Source organism: Diabrotica undecimpunctata, chromosome 1 (genome assembly GCF_040954645.1).
Source record: "Diabrotica undecimpunctata isolate CICGRU chromosome 1, icDiaUnde3, whole genome shotgun sequence".
Lineage (NCBI taxonomy): Eukaryota > Metazoa > Arthropoda > Insecta > Coleoptera > Chrysomelidae > Diabrotica > Diabrotica undecimpunctata.
The window spans coordinates 187209553-187232044 of NC_092803.1; the positions used below are offsets into that span (position 1 = coordinate 187209553).

The 22492-nt window shown below is 36.4% G+C and overlaps 1 protein-coding gene across 1 annotated transcript in view; it reads left to right on the top strand.

Moving 5' to 3' along the window:
• The window catches only part of LOC140432723 (glutamate receptor ionotropic, kainate 2-like), a 100469-nt gene that overhangs the window by 34763 nt on the left and 43214 nt on the right, over positions 1–22492 (top strand). The window contains exons 5-13 of the mRNA XM_072520793.1: positions 759–986; positions 4143–4295; positions 5905–6146; positions 8854–9076; positions 9432–9516; positions 11813–11951; positions 15309–15446; positions 20771–20943; positions 21157–21414. Of these exons, the coding sequence (XP_072376894.1) occupies positions 759–986; positions 4143–4295; positions 5905–6146; positions 8854–9076; positions 9432–9516; positions 11813–11951; positions 15309–15446; positions 20771–20943; positions 21157–21414 (1639 nt within the window). The remainder of the gene's footprint in view (positions 1–758; positions 987–4142; positions 4296–5904; positions 6147–8853; positions 9077–9431; positions 9517–11812; positions 11952–15308; positions 15447–20770; positions 20944–21156; positions 21415–22492) is intronic.

Below are 22492 nucleotides of genomic sequence, written 5' to 3' on the forward strand. Positions count from 1 at the left end.
ATTCGTTTTACCCTAAGAGTGAGGTATCTATGTGTGGTTTATAATCAATGGTTTCGTGTTATGACAGTACCCGGCAAAAAAAAAAAACAATATCACGGGGTCCGTCCGTGCCCGGCCTGAAATTGATCCCAAACAATATTTTTGTTTTCGGCACTGGCGATGCATGGAAATGACACAGACCGTACGGTAATGCAGAGAAGCAGCAAATGTTGTGCTGTTAGTATGCTATGGTTTTTCATATGTATTTAAGAAAAAAAGAAAAGGAAAAAAAGAGTACTGCGACATTTTAAAATATTCGTAAAATTTTGTTTCATCGTCCAATAATTCTTTATATATTTTAACCATATAGGATGCACACTTCATCTTCTTGGTTTTCGCCTTTTCTGCCCGTACTCTTCCTCTTCGTCAAGTAGTAATGCCAACACGGTGAGATCTTCTATCCAAGCCGCCATATTTTCAACTCTCTTTTACACAGAAATATGTAATAACGTTTTCCTGCCCGGTACGCACACTGCTACAACGCGGTTGTACGTAAATATAACATTAAAAATACCTGAACTCGGCACTGACACGGAACGGACACGGCACGGATATGTAGCCATGATAGTAGGATATTAAGCTTTCCTGATTTATTTTTAGAGTTACTCTTACAGTTAAAAAAAATAAATAAACAAATAGCTGAACATTTATTTGAAGTTGATGATTGATTAATACTAACACGAATTTACTTAGTATACAAATCTCTTTCTCCGTTTTAGGATTCACATACATTGAATTGGTCTGAACTGGGTAATATAAGATCAAACATAACATCCATGAGACTTCTTGACCCTGAGAGTAGCAACATGAAAAACGCCGCATTGGTTTGGAACCAGACCATAAAATATGATGTGTTAGATACTATCAGAAATCCAGCCATTCAAAAAGAGTTGGAGTATCTACGAAGTCGCAGATTACTAAATAGTATTAAAACGTCTGAGATACATGTAAGTCAATAATTGTGTCTATTAATCTCTCTATCCATATATTGATAGCTATATCAGTCATAAACATCTATCCTTATAGATGTTATTGAATATCAGATTTAACCACTATTGATTGAGATTTAACTATATGAACTATATCAGTTGTTTTTCTGTCTGATCCATTCTATTCATTTTTGATCTCTCTTTGTTACTCCTAGCGTGCATCTCTCCATTGACCTTTGACTGACTTTGAGTTTCGATATTATCTCTTTCTTTAGTGTCCAAATTTCGTAGCCATATATCATGATTGGTAGTGTACACTGATCGAATGCTTTTTTCTTCAGGTGGATTGGAATCTTCGATTTGAATATAACTGCATTTCTACCAAAAGATGCCCTAGCCAGTTTCATTCTTCTGTTGATTTCTGGAAGTAAGGAGCCAGATTTATGTATTAATTGTGCCAGGTATACATACTCGTCTACTGTCTCAAGTTTAGCATTGTTAATTATTATTACATCTTGTACATCCACTAGCTGGTTGTACATGGTTTTTGTCTTTGTCAAGATCATTTTTAGGCAAAGTTCATTGGAAGATGTATTTAGGTCGCTTAGAAGTTCTTCTAGTTCTGCAGGATTATTAGCAATCAAATATCTTATGTGGACCATGTCACCAACGTTGAAGTCCTACAGCGCATGACAAAAGAAAAAGAAGTGCTTAATTTAATTAAACAACGTAAGCTTGAGTACCTCGGCCACGTGATGCGGAACGAAGAAAAATATCGAATTCTTCAACTCTTTATGCAGGGTAAAGTATTTGGCAGAAGAGGACCGGGACGCCGTCGTATCTCGTGGTTGAAAAATCTCCGACAATGGTTTGGGATGACCTCAGCGGAGCTGTTTCGCAGAGCAGTCAACAAAACCATGATAGCCTTGATGATCGCCAACATCCGGACCGGATAAGGCACTGAAGAAGAAGAAAACGATTCGTCTGCAAATCTTAGATGGCTGAGGTATTCTCTATCAATAGATATTCCTGTGTCCTTTTAGTTTATTTTGCTGAATATATTTTCTAGAGTTGCAGTGAAGAGCTTTGGTGATATTGCGTCTACTCTGGTAGTTGGAAATTCTGGAGTGTTTTCATAAATTTTTACCTTAGATTTTGCTTGTCTGTCTATATCTGCTTTCTATTTGTATATATATTTAAGATTCTATGTATCGTCAATGCCTTGGTTGGTAAAAGCTTCTAGTACTCATCATCATCATGCACCCACTTCTGTCCACTGCTGGACATAGGTCTCTCCCATTTTTCGCCACTCTTCACGGTTCTGTGCTTCTTGTTGCCATTTCTTGGATATTTGTCCATCCATCGTGTTGGTGGTCTTCCTCTGCTGCGTGTGTCTTCTCGTGGGCGCGAGTCAATTAGTTTTCTGGTCCATCTTGTGTCTTTCAGTCTCGTTATGTGACCTGCCCAATTCCATTTCACCTTGGCTATACGTTCGAACACCCAATGGCAAGATATGGGCATCAATATAGATGGAGAAAGATTAAATCATCTGAGGTTTGCAGATGATGTCGTATTAATCGCAGATAACTTACAGGATACGGTTTCTATGCTACATTCGCTTAAAAGTCTGTCTGAAAGAGCAGGATTAAAGATAAACTTTGAGAAAACTAAACTTATGACAAATCTCGTAATGAGTGGAAATATAACTATCTACAATAATACCATACAACAAACAGACACTTACAAATATCTGGGACACGAGATCAAAATAAACAGAAACAATCAAACAAATGAAATACAGAGGCGAATAGGCCTGACATGGGCAGCATTTGGCAAACTAAGCCATATTCTAAAAAGTTCAATTCCCATGTGTCTCAAGCGAAAAGTTTATAACCAATGTGTTTTGCCTGTACAAACTTATGGAGCAGAGACTTTAACACTCACGCAGAAATCTGCGAATAAACTAAGAGTTACACAACGAGCCATGGAACGTGCAATGCTGAATGTGAGCCTCCGAGACCACATAACAAACCGACAAATCAGGCAAAGATCAGGAGTTCAAGACGTCATCGAAAGAACCACGAGACTTAAGTGGAACTGGGCAGGACACTTAGCCAGAACACAAGATGGACGATGGACAAGACGAATTATGGAATGGAGGCCCAGAAATTATAAAAGAAGCCGAGGACGACCACCGACTAGATGGACCGACGACATAAAAAGAGTAGCGGGAAACTGGCTACAAGCGGCCCAGTGTAGAGAACACTGGAAAGAACTGAGGGAGGCCTATGTCCAGCAGTGGACGGGATTGGCTATCACATTAGTGATGGCTACGACATCACTAATACCTGTTCTTTTCCTTAGTCTTGATTCCTTATTTTGTCTTTTTTTGTCACGCCGAGAATTGATCTTTCCATGCGCCTTTGTGCCACTCGCATTTTTAGTGCTGTTGTTTTTGTGAGCGTGAGAATTTCTGCTCCGTATGACATAATAGAAAGAACGCATTGGTCAAATGTCTTCCGTTTCATAGCTATCGGGATGTTGCTCTTGAAGATGTCTCTTAGTGAAGTGAACCATACGCCGCCCAAGCAAGTGGTATTCGCAAGTACTGCTTTGGCATATATAGAATCGAAAGCCTTCTCGAAATCTATGAAGATTAATGCTAGCGGTATTTCATATTCTTTAGCTCTACTCATTAGTTCTCGAAGTGTATGAATATAATCCATAGTACTAAATCTACTTCTGAAGCCAGCTTGCTCTCTCGACTATGCATCATTTAATGCGTTTGTTATCTGTTGTTGATGACTTTTGTCAATATCTTGTATATGATTGGTAGTAGACTCATAGGTCTGTAGTTTTTGATATCCTCTTTGCTGCCTTTCTTATGTGTAATTCTGGTAATTTCGTTTTTTAGAGTAACGATTTGCTTCTTCCCAATGAATAATGCTTTTCTTGTTTTCTATAGTTTTTTCTTTGTTCGATAGCATTTTCTACCAGTCTTTTATTATATTTTCTTATTTGGTTTGTAGGGGGTAAACTTTTATTACTCTAGAGTCAATAACAAATTATATGAAAGCTAAAATAAAGTCATTTTTTACAAAATTGCAAAAAAAATACCTTTTGTGTGATCCTGTATTTACATCGGTTTTAAATATATACAATTTTGTATTTTAGACAAAAACACCCTTATTATATGACGCCTTAAATCTCTTTATCTCAGTGTACGCCGACTTAGAGGTGAAAAATAAACTAACAGTGAATCCCCTTAACTGTAATGAGGATAACGTATCGTCACATGGACAGCTATTCTTTGATGCTATTAAAGAGGTAAGCAATTAAGACTCTCAGATATTTACCAAGATTTTCCACTGATAATAGTAGTACTGCCTAAGGTTTTCAAGTGTTTTTGAGGTTTACCAATTTGACTGACCGTTTCATACTAGAAACCGGTTTTTTATACCAATGTAATAAAATTCGTGGTTCATTTTAAAATGAACCACGAGCTGGATGAACTAATGCAGAGCGCAGATATTGTCAGATTTGTAAAATCACAAAGACTAAACTGGCTTGGTCACCTAGAAAGAATGCCAGATAATCGAGCTGTAAAAGTAGTCCAGAGATGGAAGCCCCAAGGAAACAGAACAAGAGGAAGGCCCCGTAAAAGATGGATAGACGACGTAGAGAGGGATCTTAAAACCATGAACATCAGGCAGTGGCGAAGGAAAGTATCCGACAGGGTAGAATGGAAGAACATTGTTAAGCAGGCCAAGACTCACAAAGGGTTGTAGCGCCATTAGAAGAAGAAGAAGAAGTAATAAAATTCGATATAATTGTGTTAAACAGTTAAAATATTTTCTTTAGAGTTCTGGTAAGGCTCTAGAAGGACTATAAATCACCATTCGTGTGTTGTCTAGAAAAAGTTACAGGTCCGGTACCTCACATTATTATTTATTGTCTCTTATAGCAATACATAGTCCGATATTGCACAATCCAGAAGATATATAAAGAGCGATCCCGACTACATCCTTGTCATAGTACGAGAGATTTTGACCACATATATAAAGAGAGATCCCGACCACATCATAGTACGCTGGAGGTCTATGTCTAGCGGCAAGCATAGCAGGTATATGTTTATCAGTGGACGTTGACACATGCAGCGAAGATACTGCATTTGGCTCCATGGGGGCAGGGCGCGTTATTACGTATCAATGAAACAGCGTTTTGAGGTCACCTGTGCGGGAATCGGTATGCCGATTCTAGATCACGATGGGGGCCAACGAATACGTACGTTATGATACGTTGGCATAAAACCCTCTAACGATTCCAGACCACTTTGCTCTAAAATTCCCTGAAAGTTCCAGACTACGTTGGATTAGAACCCTCCTACAGTTCCAGGACACTGCGATAAGGATGTGGTCTGGATCTCTTCTTATATATGTGATCGGGATCTCTCCTTATATATGTGGTCGGGATCTCTCGTACTATGATGTGGTCGGGATCTCTCTTTATATATATGTACTCAATCCTGTTAAGCAATATTTTCTATTTTTTCGTAATGTTTATTAATTAGTTGATTAGGTAAAGAACAGCGTACAATCGAGACTCTGATTGGTTACATATTTATCGATCTGTTTTTACCCCATCTTCATGTATGGTGAGTATCGTATATAGTGCCAGAATAGTATCTCACTGACTACCATTATGTCTATATTCTTTCAATAAATCCAAATTCAATCCAAAGTTATCAATAAATTGATAACTTTGGATGTTAAAATGAATAAATATGTAAATTGTTTACAACTGACCATACAAAGCAGTCAATAAAAACCTATAAATAATAAATTATTAAAATAATAAATTATTTTGCCTGTATTTTGTCAAATTTATTGACCTACGAGCCGCCGCTGCCTTAACCTAATATGTTTTAATATTTTAGGAAAAAAAGAATCTTCGATTGTTATTGGAACCACTGACTGGAGAAATTACAAAATTTGATTCGATGGGATATCGACGAAACTTTAAATTGCAAATTATTGAGCTCGATTCCAAAAAATTTAGAGTCACTGGAACCTGGGACTCAAGACTGCCCGATAAAATTAATTTGGCGTTATCAACAAAAGAAAGGGATGAAGAACTTTTGAAAAAAATACAAAAAAGAAATTTCCGAGTTGTGTCACGGTATGTAAGAAAATCGTACTCAAATAATGGCATGGCTATTATTATTACTATATGCTGTGCTCCGACGTCTTTCGGGAAAAGTTGTCTTTTTTTTAATATATATATATATATATATATATATATATATATACCCGGTATTTAGGCGTTCCACGCCCTTCCGGTAGGGATCTATGGAGGAGTATCACCTAGCCGCAAGCCCTTATCTCTTGCCGTACTGCTCCACCATAGGCCGATCAGATACCAGCATATTCTAGACTAAGCCGCAGATTCATTTTAGAATTTTAAACTACTGCGTTAGCCTTTTTGTTTTCTGTTCACCGGGCCGGGGATTTGAACTGACATCTCTCGCATTGAAGCGAAGGAGAAGCCAGCCGCCCAGCCCGCTTGGCTATCCGATCGACTTTTTTTTAATAAATCCTCCAAATCCTTTTCTCCCACATTTTTAATAATTTGTTTTATCCACCTGCCTCCTGATCCATCTGGTTTTCTTATTCCTTATGGTTGCCGTTCTAAGAGACATTAGCTTAAATGGCAGAAACATTCGATTTCGTGTTGGAGTCAAACAACAGTAGTTTTAGTAGACGGTTTGGAATCGCAGGCTCTTAATATTAAAAGAGAAATATGGCATGTATGCCTCTTGTCGCTTCTGCTTTTCAACATTTACTCTGAAAGAATTTTCAGTAACGCACTTTCTGAAAAACAAGAGGGAATAATTTTAAACGGTGAAGTCATTAATAATACTTCTAGCATCTACTTAAGAAGATCTGCAAATATTACTTGACGGTGCCGTGAAGAGCTGTAAGAAAGCAGGTCTGGATCTGAATATACGGAAAACCAAAATACTAGTTATAAGTAAACAACAGATTATAAGACCGTCTATTATGTAAATAGTACCAAACTTGGCAAGTTGATCAAATTGGTTACCTTGGATATCAGCTAAACTGTAACGCAGAGAGCGACGGTGAAATTAGATCTAGAATTGAGCAAGCCAGAGCAACTTTTAGAAGGAAGTCCAAAGTATTATGTAACAGAGACCTAAAATTGGCATTGCGGATCCATCTACTTCACTGCTAAGTGTTTTTGGTCTTACTTTATGGTATCGAGTCTTGGACTGTAAATTAAAGTGATCTAAATCATCTTGAGGCTTTCGAAATGGGGTGCTATAGAAGAATTTTAAAAGTATCTTGAACAGAGAAGATTTAAAACTCCACAATATCAGGTCTTAGCAAGACTAGTTAGAATATACAAATTATCAAAAAGAGAAAGCTGAAATACTTTCGACATGTAATAAGAGGTCCCAAATAGAGATCGCTACAAAATATTATGTAAGGGAAAATAGCAGTCCAGGATGAAGAAAGACTTCATAGTTGAAGAACTTTTGAACCAACGTTCTGAAAGAAGACAATACATAAAGAAGAAGAACCCATAATGGCGGTCGGATATGTTACCTTTCTTCATTATTTTTCTCTCCAGCCTTATCTTCACAAGGATCTCAAAAAAGACCTTTTCAAGGTAGGTAGGTTTTAATAGGTATATAGGTCTGTACGTCCCAGAATTTTCTAATTCCTTTCCTGGTTTTGGGATGAGTAGGTATGAGATTTGCTATTTTCAGATCTTCTAGAAACTCTTGCCTTTTTAGCAGGTTTGTTCATTATATTGTGTGCCCATTACACTTTTTCTTCGATGATGATTTCTATTATCTCAGGTGCTACCTTATTAGTTCCAGGCGCTTTTTCTGCATTGAGCGTTTTGCCAACTTTCATCACTTCTTTCCCGTAAATTAAGTCACGGGTATCTCCACTTGGAGTTCCCTTCAACTCTCCCCGATCTTAAAAAAGCCTTCTGACCCTTTAAAATTCCTGACAACTATTCGGTAGGCTTCTCAGATATCCTTTCAAGATTTTCGCAATGATCCTTCCAAAATTTTTTTTCACCGTTTATTAAATTCCAAATGGCAAACGATAAATAAATTCCAATAGCTTCCTGTAGAAGAGGGCGCCAGTATCAGCAAAAGAAAGTAGACACTGACTACAATATATCAAATGAAAATCGAATTAAAGAACTTAAACCGGTTCCAATATACATGTAAGGATTCACTAATAACAAAGCGATGGTAGAAAATTAAGCAAAACTATAGTTACTAACAATGAATATAACAGGACATCTATAGATCCTTCCTGTACAAGCGTACTTGATACGGGCGTTGTTGTGGGCTAAATGTGCTCTTAATCGTTTCTTGAAATTTAACTATTTCTATACTCTTTTGTTTTTTTCCTAAATAAATTTATAGCTTTATAATTAACATGGCTGCTTCGTGTTGAGTGTCACCAATCTCATAATTATGAAATTTAGATTTAGCTATGTCCTAGGATTTTTCAGTTGTCAATTGCTGCTCCACCCAAAGCATTAACCTAAATATTGGTTTTTAGTTGGTTAGTTAAATCGTTGCTTATTTACTTAACTCAAAACCCATGTAAGTTCACCAAATAGACTTTTCAACAATATTTATCCACATAGAAATGGTGGATTATATAATCCACCATTTCTACCCAATTAAGTAATAAGTAATACTTTTTATTATCTAATATAAATTCAGTTTTAAATTATTCTGTCTAATATATAGAAAAATCCAAATAATTAGTTTTATCACATCACTTCAAATAAACTTTATTTTTTAAATCCTAACGGCATAAAAATAACGTTTAAGCTTGGGGGATCCTTACCTAATGGAAGCAGTAGATCCCAATGGTAGAGTTCTGTACGGTAACGACAGATACGAGGGATATGCCATGGATCTTATGAAGGAAATTTGCAAACCAGAAAATCTTAACTGTAGTTTCACCTTTGAACTAGTTCCTGATGGTAAATATGGGAACTATGACGCCAAAACTAAGCAATGGAATGGTCTTATTAAAGAACTATTAGAATATGTAAGTATTGTATGTAAGTATGTAAGTTTTTAAAACTATGTAGGTATATCTTTCTTGTCACAGTTGCTTATTTATTTATTTTTTTTGACTTTACCATGCTATCGATTGTATTTAAAGTGCAATATGTGAAAAATAAATTTATTATTAGACGATTACATTTTCAGATCTGTACCTATTTGCAAAAATAGTTTTGTTGATCTTTAGGTATTTTTCCCTGACAATTCACTGATTTTTTGTCTATGTCTAGTTTTTATTTCATTTTTTGTTGTACAAAAAATATTAAAAATACCCTTCACCTCCCTTATTGTTTAAAAGATTATTTTTTACATATAATTTCATCAAGCGTTTTTTTTAGCGAGCTGAACTAGGAATATGCGATTTAACTATAACCTACGAAAGGAGGAAAGCTGTCGATTTTACAAGTCCGTTTATGACACTAGGTAAGAAAATAATCAGAAGTATATAAACAAACATTAAAATTCCCTTATTACTATTAAATCACTCGTTAGCCCCTAAGGTACTTACATACATGCAGTTCAATATAACATCGAATCATGACATGTAGCACAGGGTGTAGATAGATAGACAGAAATAATCAAACCACCTAAAGCACTGGGTCTTTGCAGATCTATGGTTGTATTGTGCTTCTTTTAATAATAAAGCTCATTTAAGCGGTACTTAATGGACTCGTACATGAACTGCCGTACGAGCGTCACCACCGGTAGTAGGTCGACGAGGAAGATCGAGTTGTGTAGAGGTGTTAAACAGGGAGACCCCTTATCGCCCTATCTTTTCAATATAACAGAATTGCAGATGACAGGAAAATATCAGTGTTGGGATATGCTGATGATTTAATCCTGCTATCCTAATCGGCCAAAGATGGTACCAGACAGCTCCATGCAGCCGTCAAATTCTTCGAGATGTCGATAAACGCTGGTAAGAGTGCAACTATTACGGTTATTGTTAACAGTGGTAATAAGCACTCTTACTGCGTAACGTGTTTTCTCTTCTCTGTCGGCAACGACAGGATTTGCCAACCAAGTGAGCTGGTTGGATACCTAGGTCGAAGGTATAGTGCACTCGGACAGACCAAGGTAGCCTTCACCGAACTGCAGACCCAGCTCGATCGCATTCAACGAGCGGGGCTGAAACCAGCCCAAAAACTGCTTGTCCTGAAGACTTACCTACTACCGAGATATGTTGGCAAGTTCCACAGCCCTACCGTCACTATGAAAACGCTGAAGGGAGTTGACAGGTCCATGCTCACTATGAAAACGCTGAAGGGAGTTGACAGGTTCATGCGTATAGCAGTTCGAAAGATTCTGTCCCTCAATCGAACGTGTGCGGATGCCCATATACATGCTCCCACCAAGGAGGGTGGTCTGGACGTCATGGCCATGGCAATGCACGTCTCGGCTATCATGAGAAGGAGACTGACAAGATTAATTAGCTCATAAACTGAAACTACATCACTTACCCTTTCTCTACCATAGATGTCACATCTTTAGGACAAAATAATAAAATGGACACATTCAACTTCAGGCAGTTCAGTATCAATCGCACGTAAGTTAATCCAGAAACTTGAGGACGGCTATAGCGGTAAAGGACTTCGTCAGGGCTCTTCGCACTCCAAAAGCTCTGCATGGATAAGCAATCCACTGCCCTACTGGTAGAGGAGATATCAAGGAGACATCAAGGCAATTCAACTGAGAGGAAATTTTCTGCCAACTAGAGGCATCCCTTCAAATCCACCACATGAAAGTAGGTGCCGAAAGGGATGCGAACGTAACGAGAGTTTGAGCTACGTTCTTGAAAAGTGCCCCGCAGCACACTGGCACCGAATTAAGAGACCTGATCAGCTCGTTAGGTATCTTCGAAAAGCAACTGAAAAGAAAGGGTGGATATGCGATACAGAGCCGCGAATAAGATGTCAGGACGGTATTTTTAAAATTCCTAACCTTGTCACGCAGGGTGATTGGGCAATTGTCGCAGACGATGCGATCAGCTGGGAGGGTCCTGAGCCCCTAAGTATAGCCGCCGCCAATAAACCCGACTATGTAAACCCGATATGCTGGGAAAACCAATTAATAATAATAAAGATCTTAGCATAAGTGACTAATGGCATATTTGCTTCGAGTGTAAGTACCGGCTTCTTCCTATCACGGGATCTACGCTTGTTTAGCGTGGGGTTTTGCTTCTTGACTTAGATAAGTAGATGTTTGTGAATGTCAACTACATATTTGTGAATGTCCATTTTTCTATTTTACATTTTTATATTACTCTAATTTTTGAAAGCACGACATTTGGCGTGGTAAAGTTTATAAAAGCAGGGAGAATGGTGGAATCTTGTTGCGATTACAGCAGGTGAAATAACGCACCATAAAGGGCCATACGTTACTGGTCTGTTACTTTCAGGATCGGAACGGATAGGAACAGACCAGTAGGACGGGGGTTTAGTTACATAATGAACGTATCCACCCAACCGAGGATTGCCCGGTCTACATACTAAAAGAGGATATAGCTCCACTCTGATAGCCTGACCCTATTGATGACGTTTCACAATCTGAAAAATAGATTCCCTTTTAACCTGATGTTTTTGATTTTTCCTCTCCGATAACTAGATAGCGCACTTGGTGTCATTAAACCAATTAATTGTGGCTTAATCTTATGCAAACATAATATGTAACTATTATAAAAAATGGGTTTTTTTTATTTTTCCCTATTTTCTATATTTAGGTATTAGTATTCTTTATGCCAAACCGACGAAACAACCACCAGATCTTCTCACATTTAGTCATCCATTTTCCTTTGATGTTTGGATCTACATTGCCACATCTTACTTATTAATATCATTGATAATGTTTTTAACTGCAAGGTACGTACTAGTTTGTAAATGTGTGCTTGTTACCCTTTTGTTATTATTTGTTAATACCTGCTTTACAGTGATACTCTATATTGACTTAAATTGTTTTTTTTTAAGATATATTGTACTGTTTAGTTTGTTTTGAGAGTTCTTTTTAGAAGATCATGTTTGGTTTTTTTTTTCAAAGCCATTTCATATTTTTCACAGTAATTCCCAATCTGCAGCCTTTGTGTGCCATCCGCAAGGAATATCCTATCGCCTGCATCTTTGAGATTGAACCTCTGAACACATTAAAAAGTCAAAGGAACATTACGCATCATTGTCGTGTTGACAGTATTACTTTGGTTGATTTGTGAGCCTAGATATATGGACTCTCTTTTTTTTGAACCTATTCTCTATCCTTTCATTGTTGGATGTAGGTCTCCCCCAGTTCTCTCCATCTTTCCCTATCTTGAGCTGTTCTCTGCCATGTGGGAGCTCCTTGTTTCCTGATGTCATCTTTCCACCTCATCTGTGGTCTGCCTCTTGATCTCTTTGCATTGTATGGACGCCACTTTCCGATGGCATTGTTCCATCGTCCGTCTTGGAGACGGTCATTGTGTCCAGCCCATTTCCATTTCAGTTTTGCTGCTTGTTCTATCGCGTCTACTGTCTGGTTCTGATCCACTGGTTACGTTTTCTATCTTTAAGTGATATACCCAACATTTTTCTCTCCATCGCTCTTTCTGCCTTCATAATCCTATCTAAGTTGGCCTGTGTAAATGTCCATGTCTGTGCTCCGTAGGTGAGCACCGGTATTATACAGGAGTTATATACCTTGCTTCGTAAGTATAGAGGGATTGTTTGATTTTTTAGAACGTAAGAAAGTTTGCCGAACGCTGCCCATCCCATTCTTACTCGTCTCGATATTTCGGCTGTTTGATTTTCTCTGTTAGCTCTGATTGCTTGTCCTAGATAGATATACTCATTTACCTGTTCTATTTTTTCTGTTTGTATTTTTATTGCCTCTTGGTCTTCCGTGTTTGTCATTACTTTTTTACTTTTGTTTTGTTGAAGTTATGGACTCTCTTACTTCTTCTAAAATATACATTCCACCTGTTAGATCTTCGGGTTTTGCTACTTGCTTATTTGTTACCTTCATATACTTAGTTTTACTAGTGTTAACGTGTAGCTCCATGTTTTTTTGCTGCTGCTTCCTTAGCTACGTTAGTATTTGTATACTCCTATTAATAATGGTTCCTCTAATTTTTATTTCAGATTCTCTAATACCTTTCTCTAGAGCAATGTTGACTAGAAGGCACGATAGACTATATCCCTGTTAAAGTCTTATTTGTGTCTGAACAATTCTTGATACTCCGTTCTGCACTTTAACTTTACACTCGACAGTTGAGAGGGTTGCTTTCACCAACTCCCTTAAGAGTATCGGTATACTAAATTCTATTATGGCTTTGTATAGTACGTTTCTGCCTACACTGTTATAGGCACATCTAAAATCCACAAACAGATGGTGAGTATCAATTCCAAGCTCATATGTTTTTCCAAAGCTTGTCTTAGAAGGAATATTTGATGGATAGTTAATTTGTCTTTGCGAAATCCACATTGGTTTTTGCATATTAAGTTTTCACAGTATCATGCTAGTCGATCGTAAAGAACGTAGGCCAATATTTTGTAGGTCATGTTTAGGAGGGTAATTCTTCTGTAGTTAACACAAACTATTTGACCTCCTTACTTGTAAATAGGTACAATTTTTCCTACGTTATAATCTTTTGGTAGTTTTACCTTTTTTGTAACACCACTCAAAAATATTACGAACAAAACTTTGCGAGAATTAAAATGGGACAAGAAATCACCTCTCCTTTTCAAACAACAAAAGGACTACGACAAGGCTGCTGTCTGTCACCCACCTTATTTAAAATCTATTTGGACAGATCCTTAGTGAAATGGGTAAAAAAATGTAGAAACATGGGAATAACGGTGGAAGAAAACAAGCTATATACACTTTTCTTTGCGGATGACCAGGTAGTAATTGCCGAAGACAGCTACGATCTTAGCTATATGGTAAGAAAACTGCAAGAAGAATATGAGGTGGCAGGTCTAAACATGAATATGACAAAATGTGAATATCTCTCAGTGGGAACAGATGAAATATGTGACCTAGTCTTGGAAGACGACAAAATCAAAGGCGTGCAATCCTGCAAATATTTGGGGGTCATTTTCAACAAGAAGGGAAATAGCGCAGATGAAATCAGGGAAAGAATAAACAAGGGCAGAGCAGCGACCCGTGCCTTAAACTCTCTTCTCTGGCAAAAAACAATTCGACGAGAAACCAAAAAACACATTTACGGTAGTATAGTTCAAAGTATTACACTTTACGGTTCGGAAGTATGGGACGTCACCAAAGCTAATAAAAACAAACTTATGACGACAGAAATGGATTATCTGAGACGAAGCTGCGGTAGATCGAAACTGGAGAGAGTTAGAAACGAACAAATAAGAAACGAAATGAAAATGGAGAGAAATATCAATGATGACATAGAAAGAAAACAATTAATCTGGTTCGGACATGTTAAAAGAATGCCAGAGTACAGATGGCCCAGGAGAGTACTGGAATGGATCCCTCCTGAAAGAAGAAAGAGAGGACGACCACGGAGAAGTTGGCGCAACGATATTGATGAAGCAATGGCGGCAAGAGACTTAGAAGAGGCAACTGCATATGACAGAAAAAGATGGATATTGGGGGCGGAGAAGCGGCGACAGCCGTAATAAATCCGTTATTATATATATAGTTTTACCTGCTTTCAAATCAGTTCTACTAGCCTACTTATACAATAGGTCAGATCGTTTGCGCCATGTTTTAAAAACTCAGAAGCAATGCCATCTGCTCCGGCTGTTTGCTCTGGTTTCTGCTGATTTTGCTTTGTTTTCTTTCAATTTTTGTATGAATTCTTCCTCTGTTATCTTATTTTATTTCATCTTCCATACCTTCGAGCTGAATTTCTTCTTCTTGCAACCTCATCTAACTTCTTATATTTAGTCTCTCCCCAAAATTTTCTGTCGATCTTTTTAGTATCTGATCCTGATCACCAACGATCTCTCTTGTTCTCTTTCTAACTATTGATAATGTGTCTGATGTATGTCCTAGCTCAGAAATCTGTGGGACTAATTTGGATGATATTTACATTAACTTTCAAGAGTATCCGTCAAGTTAAAATATCCATGATAATAAACAATCTTCGTAACCTTCATAGCGAAGATGTTAGCAGAACATAATAGAGTATACAGCGGGTATTGTTCATTCATTCCTGCAAATTTTTTTCTTGTCCTTTTTTGCCTTTACTATTACTTATATATTATTTCTCAATGTTATAGGATAAATCCTAATGACTGGGAGAACACACATCCATGTAATCCATATTCATCAGAGTTAGAAAACATCTGGACGTTTAGAAATTGTTGCTGGTTAACTTTGGGTTCATTTATGGCACAAGGTTGCGATCTTCTTCCAAAGTAAGTATCTTATTTACACTATTTTTTATTTTTACCAATAAACTATTACAAATTATGGTTCACTATCACACAGGTTGGTTTTAAAACGCGATAGAACCAGACTTAACGATGTTTCTTGAAATATGTGGTTTTGAATAAACTATAAATTGTACAAAATAAAAATCTTTCTAATAAGTGATGGATTCGACCGCTACTTGATAGAAATTTATTTTATATAACAACAAGACACTGAAAATTTTGTTTTCAAAACTTCCAGAAAATTTATTATAATATTTTATCACTACAGCTGTTTCGGAAGAGTCCTTTTCTCAAGTGATATATTTTTGGTACGTGTTTACATTTTAAAGTCTTTAACTGAATAGGTTGAGAATTGGAAGAACTATTTATTTTAAGTTAGTCATTCAGAATTATGTCTGTATTTTTTAATTTGTTAATTTACATAGGTTCTAATAAAGATAGCTTAAGGCCTTTATTTTGAATGTAAAGAATTTGAAATTCGTCATAAAAAGAATGATTATGATATAGAATCTAGATAGACAGGTGGTATAATAATTATGTTACATATAAATTTCTTTGTAAATACTTGGGGGCATTTTTTTCCAAATGTTTATTACCTGTGAATAATTTTTTTTCTACCAGAGTTTTCTTGCATTTCATTATTTTGAGAAACTCTTTCAGGGATTTTTAAATTGCAATAGATAGACCGCAGTCTATAATAGAGCTGTATGCACAAGAAGACCGCATCTTCTGGGTAGACCGCATACTATAGTGGCACCAATGAGAGTACCTCTGGTTTCATAATAAATAAACACATAATAGGCACAAAAAATAACCCAAAAAATCATCAAGTAAGAGCAAATTCCGTAGAAAATTCAGTTCTATACTGTATATTTATAACAATTTAAAATTATCGCGAGTGTAGAAGCACACCTGCCTTGCTTTATAACGAGCGAAATACTTCTTGGTAATCGGAAATCAGCCCAGCGTACGCCAATGAGATGCATCAAAGAGATATCGTCGTTGTCGGAACTTCAAAGGCCACATATTCTCGGAAGCGCGTGCCAAGAAGGAATGGCGTGGTGTCCGTTGGCGGAATTGTCTTCTCTTCGACGGTAAACGGTCATAGTTTATGATTTCATGATTTCTGATCGCCTGAGCCTTGTGCCAGCTTCCTTGTATAGCGCGTTGGCTTCCGTTTCAAAGACGCCGACTGTGCCTTATCATACGAGGAATGCGACTCACTTAGTTGCCACTTGACAATTATATTATTGCGCTTATCGACTCTCTATAACTGATTATTGAGGAAACACATTCAAAGCATTATTTTTTCGTCAAAAAGTAAATGTAAATTAGAATAAGCAATACATTCACGTGAAAGACAAGGAAGAAAAAAAACCGTGTATAAGAAAGACAAGCACATTAAAACAAAATATTGAAAAATCTTAATGCGGGTGTCAACAACACAATAAAAATAAAAGTGGTTTATAGAATAATATACAGTGCGCCCCTGGCAGAGCAGCTGGATTAACAACAATGAACAAAATAGAAACAATGAGGTTCCTCACTTTAGTGTATCAATTTAGCTTTTTTAAAGAAACTGACTTAAACAGAACTGTAGTAGCGACACTATAATGTGTTTTTCCTTTTTTATTTGTACCAATATATAATAACCCGCCAATGATGAATATCGTCAAATTTTTAATTGTATAGCAGAAAATGCGCAATAATTACCTCTTAAAAGCCACCCATCTGCATATCTCAACCGGTGCTCAACCATTTTAAGTAAAATAAATAATATTTAAGATGAACAACGACGAAAATAAAAACGGAGTATAATATGAACGGACATGGAAGAGATTAAGAAATTGCTAAACCAGATGAAGCAAGAAATTAAAGAAGATATCCTGGAAAGCAAAACAGAAATTAATGATATAATTAACAAACTGGAAGATATAAAGCAGAAACTTAATCAAAACAAAGAAGAAACAGAGCATTTAAAATGCGAGAAAAAAGGTAAAAAAGAAAAAAAAATGAGATAAAGGAAAAAAACGAAAACTCAAATAAAACGTTAACACTCATGGAGAATAGATTCGAGAAGATCGATAAACAACAAATACGCAATAAATTAGTCATATCAGGAATTGAGATAGACCTAGATGATAAAGAGAAGACATACAAAAAATGATGGAAAAAGAGCATAAACTGACAATTGATTTTAAAAGTGCGTTTAATATAGAATACAAGAAATGTATGATAGAAACAAAGAGCTGGGAAGGCAAACAGAAAATACTGCACTAAAAAGGTAAACTTAGATATACAAGAGACAGTAGAGAAATACATATAAGGAGCAATGCGACTAATTTGTGGCATTAGAGTTAGAAGACCCTGATGGTTTCCAGAGCAACAACTAACAATAACCACGGAAGAAGCTACAATTATCTGGAGAAAGAAATGCCAAATGGAAAAGGATAATGCGAGTGAACAATAAAAGTAAAATGCAATGGCATGTATCGCAAAACAGAACTCTAACTCTAATGACACAAATTGGTCGCATTGCTCCTGTGGTGATCCTTTCCCAAGTTAACATGATCCTTTTCTAACTTAACTGCACTTTACTGAAGACGACCAATAGTCAGAAATACGTAGGGTAAAGGGAGGAGAGATGGACCAGGAGGATAGTCGGTCCGCTAGGTATACCTGACCAAGTTTGGCAACAGGGCAAGTCTATCCTACTGTGTTGTATCGTTTAACGTTAGTTGCTTTTTGCTTAAGAGACGCCAGTTGTAACGCATCGGTGCGTACTCGTAGGAGTGATATTTACGATAATTGAAACGGCCACGTGTGATAATTTTATTTGAGTTTTTTAAATTTCATTTTTTGTAAAAACAGGTGAGTTTGACCGATTATTTGTTAGTTTATTATAGAACTATATATTTAAAATGTGTATTATAGAGTAAGAACTACTGTTGTAGTCTGCTTATTTTAAACAATATGGGCTGGTCCATCTGTCCTTTTATTTGAGGAGGAGAGTTACTTACGAGGAGGAGAGTTGGACCAGTATGTTTTGTTTTATGCATAACAAAATACACCTAAGAGAGGTAACTGGACCTCTAGGGAGCTAAGTGATGCCGTAGATGCTGTCAAGAATGGTGATATGGGTATTAATGAAGCCCATTTGGAATACCCAAAACGACTTTTAAACGTCGAATAAAAACAAACAATATGGATAAGATAAACCGATTGAGTTCACATTGTTCTTTAGGAACTGGTGTCAAAGCTAAAATCGTTAGCCATATAAAATCTACGAAAAGCAGGATTTACACCAACCTAAACTGAAGTAAGAATCATGGCCTTTAATTTAGCTCAGCAATTAGGAATCCCAAATAAATTTAATGTAGAAGAAGGTAAATTTTTAAATTCATAAATCTGATACAAGAGTTACTTATTGTCTACTTTTAGGTAAAGCTGGTCAAAAAAGGTTAGAACTCTTTTTGAAACGAAGACCTGAAATTTCAATTAGAAAAGCTGAGAAGACCTCAATTGCACAAGCTTTAGGAATGTCCAAAGAAACAGTCGATAACTACTTTTCTGATCTCGAAAGAATTATGACCGAATATAATTATTTTTATGATAAACCCGGACACATATTTAATACTGACGAAACAGGATTACAACTGAATACCAGAGCCGGTCAAGTTCTAGCAGAAAAAGTTTTAAAATGTGTTCCTAGCGTAAGCCCTGGGAAAAAAGGTGAAACGATCAGTGTAATAGCTTGCTGTGGTGAAGAAAGGATTTTCTTTCCCCCATATTGCATTTTTAAGTGGAAAAATAAAAAAGACGAGTGGCATTATGGTATGCCACCGGGTTCCAAGATTAGATTGTCGGAAAAATCAGCATACGTTAACAGTGACATTTTCTTAGAATGGTTACAAACACACTTTTTGCCGAGAAGGCTTTTAGGTAAAACCTTATTAATAATAGATGGCGACACATCCCATACGATCAACCTGGATCTACTAGAATTTGCAGACCAAAACGAAATAATTTTATTTTGTTTACCATCCCACACAACACATTATCTACAGCCTCTAGATCGTGCTTTTTTTAAGTCACTTAAAAGCAAATTTTATGCTGAATGCCGTTTTATGGTACAGAATAACACAAACAGGGTTCTAAAACGCCTTCAGTTTGGTAAACTCTTAGGTCGAGTATGGGAAAATTCAGCAACTGTCTTTGGCGGCTTATGCATTTAAATTTATCCGTTTAATCCATTAATAATCCCAGAATATGCATTTTTGACACACACCCCATCAGAAACAGAAACGATGAATTTTCCAGTTAGACCAGAATCTCCTTAACCAGGTCCCTCCGGAATCTGTGGTAAAATATCCTTGCACGGTAGCCCAAACAAGTCATCAATCACTGATGAAGATATATAACTCCCGGAAAGGCTCTTGATGAGATAACGTCCGTGCTTGTATTGGGAGCAGCAGAAAGAGAGTTCGTAAAAAAATAACTGGAGAGATTACTGCTCAAGACTTTATTAAAATGAAGAAAACCTGAGTAATACCTATTGAAAATAAGTGTGTTGGGTGCAAAAAGGACTATCGCCAAACATGTAAAAAAGATGACTGGTTACAATGTATTTTTTGTAAGCGCTGGTTACATGAAACTTCTACTGGCTTCGCTAATCTGTGTAACAAGTGCGGAAAGTCTCTTGCTTTTAAAAGTAAAAAAGTTTAGCTTGGTCCATCTCTCCTACTCCTAGTGGCCCATCTCACCTCCACAGTTGAGGAGAGATGGACCGATGACGTGCCAGTGCATTATATTTTTTTTTTAGGTTTAAGAATTATAATTTCCAGTTTTTACTTATATCAAAACAAATACCAATGTTAAGTTATGTTATACAATTTTTTTCTATTGTGATTTTTATTTAATACAGAAACAGGCTTCAGTTTTCTAAAAGGTGGTCCATCTCTCCTCCCTTTACCCTATATACGGTTGCTTTTCCATTTGTTTTAAACACTTCAATATTTGGCATTCCTTTCCCTAGGTAGCTGTAGCTTCCTCCGTTGTTATTGTTTATATTTAGAATCAATACTTAGAATATTTCAAAGGAAATCTCTAGCGCTAAGGGAATTTTTTATTACTGTAAAGTGGCCGTAGAAAAAAATTGAAAATATAGGATGTTGCAAATTAGAAAAATAAATGCAAAATAAATAGATTGAAACGTGAAAGGTTCTTGACAGGTTACAACTTCTTATATATTTAATTTTTCATTGTTCTATATTTATTAAATGTTTAAATACGTTATTTTTGTTTAGGGGAATATCAACCCGAATGGTAGCAGCCATGTGGTGGTTTTTTGCCTTAATCATGACTGCTTGTTACACTGCAAATATGACAGCTTTCTTGACAAGTTCACGCATGGGTCTTACAATCGAAAGCGCAGAAGACTTGGCAGGACAAACTAAGATCAAATACGGATGTTTAAAAGGTATTTAAGGATTTGTTTTATAAAATGATTAACTAACTTCTCGCATTATAACCTTTTTAACAATATTTTAAATTAATATAAATTCAAAAGGACGTATCTCTATAACTATAATATATCTATAAATATATATATATATCTATAAATATATATATATATATATATATATATATATATATATATATATATATATATATATATATACAAAATTTTCAGGTGGCTCGACATCATCATTCTTTAAAGACACCAACTTCTCAACATACCATCGTATGTGGGTCCAAATGGAGCAGGCAGAACCAAACGTGTTTGAAACTAACAACAAAGACGGCGTTAAACGTGTTCTGAGCAGTAAAAGAAAGTACGCGTTTATCATGGAAAGCTCTACTATAGAATACGAAATGGAACGGAACTGTGAACTGACCCAAGTAGGAAATAATTTGGACTCAAAAGGATATGGAATTGCAATGCCCTTCAGTAAGTATTATAAGATAAATTAAATTCTGGAACGGTTAGATATCAATTAGAAAAGAAATACTTAAAGGGAGTAAATGTTATTGACTAGAACGTAGCCAGGATTCTAGATCGTATGATGTTAAAATGATTTTGTTTTGTCACACCAAAAATATTTTATGCAGATTTATTTTAATATTATGAATAAATATGAAAAATGCAAAATAAAACGTTTATTGTATTGTATTGTAGCTTATACGCTACAAATAAGCTATAGTATGGTGTTCGCCCCTTAGTAACAAACAGCATTCAATGTAATAGGCTTCATAGTTTGTCCACGTTCCAGAAAAAAGTTCCAGATTTTTAACTCTCTTAATAGAGTAGCTTTCCTACTGAGCATATCGTTCTTTATATTGAATTACACAAACACCTGGCAGTCCCCAATAAAATGTTAAATGATTTCTTAAGCTTGACATGCATATGGGCATTTGTCGCAAGATGAGTTTTTTGTAGAAATATAGTTTATGGGCATTTCTTGTTCCCTCAGTATGAGCGGTATTGGTAAATTGTGGGATGTCCCTATTTCTGAAAATACCTTATTTTTCAAATTGCTCACTTATATTCATAAGTGTAACCCAGTTTGGATCTAGGAATGCTCTGGGTAAACGTGAGGCATTTTTTAGCTCGAATATACTTCTCCGAAAAGGCCGTGGTCAATTTAAAGATATTTAAATCTTGAATATGTTGCCTGTGTAAGTCCATTTCAAATAAGGTAAATATAAATAAGAATGAGGCTTATTCACAATCAATTTATTCTACCACCGACGACCGGTTGCGCACGGTACATGACAAACTAAATGTTGAAAATACGAGGCATGTTTTTTAAGTAAGTACCGTTTTGCGATTCCGCCGCCGCAGCGCTACGGTCGGCGTTCCGCGCATGAGCGCTGGTTACCTACATCTCTTGTCTACGCACTGACGCCATTACAGTCTGATTTTTCATTGTATACTTGTTTACTCTAGTGTTTAAGATGCCTCCAACAATCGTGAGTCACGCTGATTGTGAAGTACGGGCTGTTATACGATTTCTTAGTGCTAAAGG